Source organism: Sparus aurata, chromosome 10 (assembly GCF_900880675.1).
Source record: "Sparus aurata chromosome 10, fSpaAur1.1, whole genome shotgun sequence".
Taxonomy (NCBI): Eukaryota; Metazoa; Chordata; class Actinopteri; order Spariformes; family Sparidae; genus Sparus; species Sparus aurata.
The window spans coordinates 27,643,091-27,646,523 of NC_044196.1; the positions used below are offsets into that span (position 1 = coordinate 27,643,091).

Genomic DNA, 3,433 nt, shown 5'->3' on the forward strand with positions numbered 1-3,433 from the left:
CAATAAATCTATTATGACTGGTGAACCAGTCCTGAACAGAGCAGCGTGATGAAAACTGACATTATCCCAGATGACAACAAACTGGGGCTGCTCTGGCCCATCACATTAGGTGTATTTGTAGTGCTATGGCTTAGACTGATTGGTCTACAATTAGATTTTAAATGTTTTCATGTGTGTGTGTCTGTGTGCTTTTCCAATTTTAGTTGTGTTTTGTATTCTAAACAGATGTGTTTTCCCAATGATTGCATGAGATTTCCTTTTTGAACAATGTGTATGCTAAAAACAGTGTGTAGTGTTTTGTGTGTAGATTCTGGCTTTGTAGCTTGTTCTTGTAGTGCATAAAGGACAAGGAAGAGTTGGACACAAACGTTTTGATTGTGGAGCTCTAGGAAATGATGCATGCAGCACCTTGACACCTTTTGCATTCATTTACATGACCAGCAATGAACAGTGTATCCATAAAATATGCTGTTGCTCTTGCTGTGTCTTGCTTTTTAATCAAAGGCTGACTGCTCCAAATCTGTTTTCCCACTTATTTGCTATTATTTGTTATCTTCTTTAGTTTTCAATAAATTAATTTGAGTTTGTAAGTCAAATATTCAGGTTGATGAGTTGTTCTGTCGTCACCTGACACTGCAGCGTGAAGGGGTTCACATCAACTCTTGAATTCCCATCATGCATCCCCTCATATCATATCACAAAGGAATATTGTGCAGATGTTTGCTGTCAATATAAACACAAGACGAGGTCAAACACGTGCATTTGTTACTAGTATTCCTGGATTTTTATTGATGAAAATGACACAGCCCCAGATAATTTCATCCATCGAAAACAGAAGAGGGTTGTATGTTTTTAATCTATCGCCAATACAAAACATTTGTTAGTGCAACTTTAGATTTTGTCTGAGATGTACAGTCGAAGATGCTTGAAATGATGCTCTTAGCAGGAATAAATGTGACATTTAGAACATGAAAAAGCTGTGAATCTCTAGCTGCACTTGTTTGATTTAAAAATTGGAGGCATTAGCTAAAGGAGGCCCTCACTGCTTCTAATGGAAAAACGTGAGGAAGCTTTGTGGCTCCTCTTCACTGCCGGTCTTGATCTCTGCGCTCTGGCAAAAGTCTGGAAGGTCGAGCTTACTGGGGTCTGTGATCCCAATGACGTTGTTGAAGAGGCTGGTGAACATAAAGACAGTGACATAATGAGCTTTTTTTAGTATGTGCATATTTCTGATTTTCAAAAGTCAGTCGCTATTAATCTGTCCTTTCTGCCCTTTGGAGTAATTTTTACTGTGTTGATGTTAATGCCAACTAACCTTGTCACCATCAATCCAAACTGGTCAGTGTGGTACATTGTGCTGATAGGAATGCATCCAAATTCAGTGACTGTGCTCACAAACTTCCCTGTAGGATCAGACATGAAAATGAATGTGTCAATAACACGAGAAGGATAATAGAGTTCTTGCATTGATTGCATGATCTCTGACCTCTTCCTTCCGGCAGATCTCCTATCCAAGTATTGACCAGAAGTCCCTGTCCAGGTCCAGAAGAGCTGCCCAGAATAGCCTGGCCCACCAGATATGCACTTTTGGGGATTTCCCAAGGATGGAAGTCATCTTTCAGAGGCATTTTCTTGCATGTACGAGTTTTGGTGTCAATCTCATACATGGCAGCCTGATGGATGAAAGTCATGGAATGAGCAAGTTGCAAGCCAAACACAGTCCTCAAGCCAAACACACGGCAGATACAGAGAGCCCCCCCCCCCCCCCCCCCCGCCAAAAGCAGACATCACCATGTTTTGATCCCATTTAGAGCCTTTTATTTTCCTGCATGATTTGAAGTATATATACACATATTTGCCCTTTCTTATGTTGTTAAAAGTATTAAGAACATGACAAAAACACATTAAGCTATATTTAGAACAGAAAGAAATGTGCCCAAAAAAATTGCGATTAATCGCGAGTTAACTATGGACAAAATGCTATTAATCGCGATTAAAAAAATTAATCGTTTGACATATATATATATATATATATATATATATATATATATATATATAAATATATATATTTGTATATATATACACACACACATATGTATTATATGTTCTTCTCGTATCTGATCTGATATGTATTATATGTTCTTCTCGTATCTGATCAGGAGCAACCGCCACCTAAAATGAATATGTGGGATGTTTATGTCATTGCTTTGGTCACCTCTCTGTAGAGCATAAGTAAATCAATGTGGAGTGTCTTATTCTCGTAGTTGGCAATCTCGGTGAGTCGCAGGCGCCTTCCGAGTGCATCATACTCATAGTTGGCGTAGGCCCACAGCTTTTCATTCTGTGTGGACTGGAGAAAGATGGTTTGAGTCAGTTCTTTCAGGCATTGTAATTTGCATTTTGTCAGTGGGCTGAAATCACAGGTGCCAGGTAACATACACTAGTAACACACAGTAAATACTCACCACGGTGAGTGCCCCGGTCAGAAGAGGAGGAGTTCCTGCGTAGTGAAATGATCAGAATGTTATAATTCAACAAGACAACAACAACCACTCTTAAGAATTTCAAAAGCATAAATGAACCAAGAGAGAATTGAGAAATCTATTCATACAACCACAACCAGATTTGTCTCTGTTATTTTACTTACTGCATGGGTGAGGTTCCTGGGCCAGACAGCATGCCAGAATGCAAGCTAATGCCACTATGACTTTCATGTTTTCGGCTTCCACGCTCCTGTTCTCAAGCAGCAACAAACCCTCTGGTGCTCGAGAGTGGAGACACTTCCTTATAAACACAGACCCTGACACTCTGGGAGAAAATCCTGCCTCCAGGTTTTATCTTTAACCCCACTGATCTCATGAAAGTCAAGAGCCAGAACCTTCTGTTATCAGGCTCACATCAAGATAAAGGGCCATTAGAGGCAATAACAGTGTCAAATCATGCCTGTTTACTTTCTTTAAACTGTTGGCTGGTTAATGTTGTTCTTGTACAAAAGGTCACGATCAACTGTTTAAGACTGCCATAATTTCCCAACCAACATATAATCTAAAATACATGACACAGTGTAGTTCAAATAAGTTCAGAAACAGATGTGAGATCTGTGTACAGTCGGTCAGGGGTGAAGAATGTTGTTTGTGATCACAAAAGGAGGTTGCCTACAAACAAAGAACTGGATTTTGGGCTGACTGGAGAGGAGGCGTGCGACAGTTCCATGAATGAGGTCACTGTCATGTGAGGTGGAGGTGTGTACTCAGCAGTATACAGGTTTGTTACGTCAGTCAGTAAAACAATGCCGCTACATTAATCTTTTTTTTTTTTCCTATTCCCGATAAACCATGCACCACTTGGATAGGTTTGATAATAAAAAAGAACAGAACAAAACTTTGTTATCAAAATCTAATTGTGATATAATAGGACATTTGAGTAACTGTTT

The 3,433-nt window shown here is 39.5% G+C and overlaps 1 protein-coding gene across 1 annotated transcript; it reads right to left on the reverse strand.

Annotated features, from left to right (window-relative positions):
* Positions 1–761: 761 nt before the first annotated feature.
* LOC115588969 (ependymin-1-like) lies at positions 762–2,807 on the reverse strand. The gene is made up of 6 exons (XM_030429645.1): positions 2,648–2,807; positions 2,466–2,500; positions 2,216–2,350; positions 1,487–1,673; positions 1,316–1,403; positions 762–1,175 (listed from the first exon to the last, which is right to left on the reverse strand). Exons 1-6 carry the CDS (start codon positions 2,712–2,714, stop codon positions 1,049–1,051), a joined length of 639 nt encoding a protein of 212 aa, XP_030285505.1. The 5' UTR covers positions 2,715–2,807; the 3' UTR covers positions 762–1,048.
* Between the last annotated feature and the right edge of the window lie 626 nt (positions 2,808–3,433).

Excerpts from the sequence above, each read along its gene's own strand:
- LOC115588969 (XM_030429645.1), bottom strand. The coding sequence starts at position 2,714 with ATGAAAGTCATAGTGGCATTAGCTTGCATTCTGGCATGCTGTCTGGCC. Across the intron at positions 2,351-2,465 it reads TGACCGGGGCACTCACCGTG|TCCACACAGAATGAAAAGCT; the intron begins GTGAGTATTTAC and ends ATCTTTCTCCAG. Across the intron at positions 1,404-1,486 it reads AGATCTGCCGGAAGGAAGAG|GGAAGTTTGTGAGCACAGTC; the intron begins GTCAGAGATCAT and ends CTGATCCTACAG.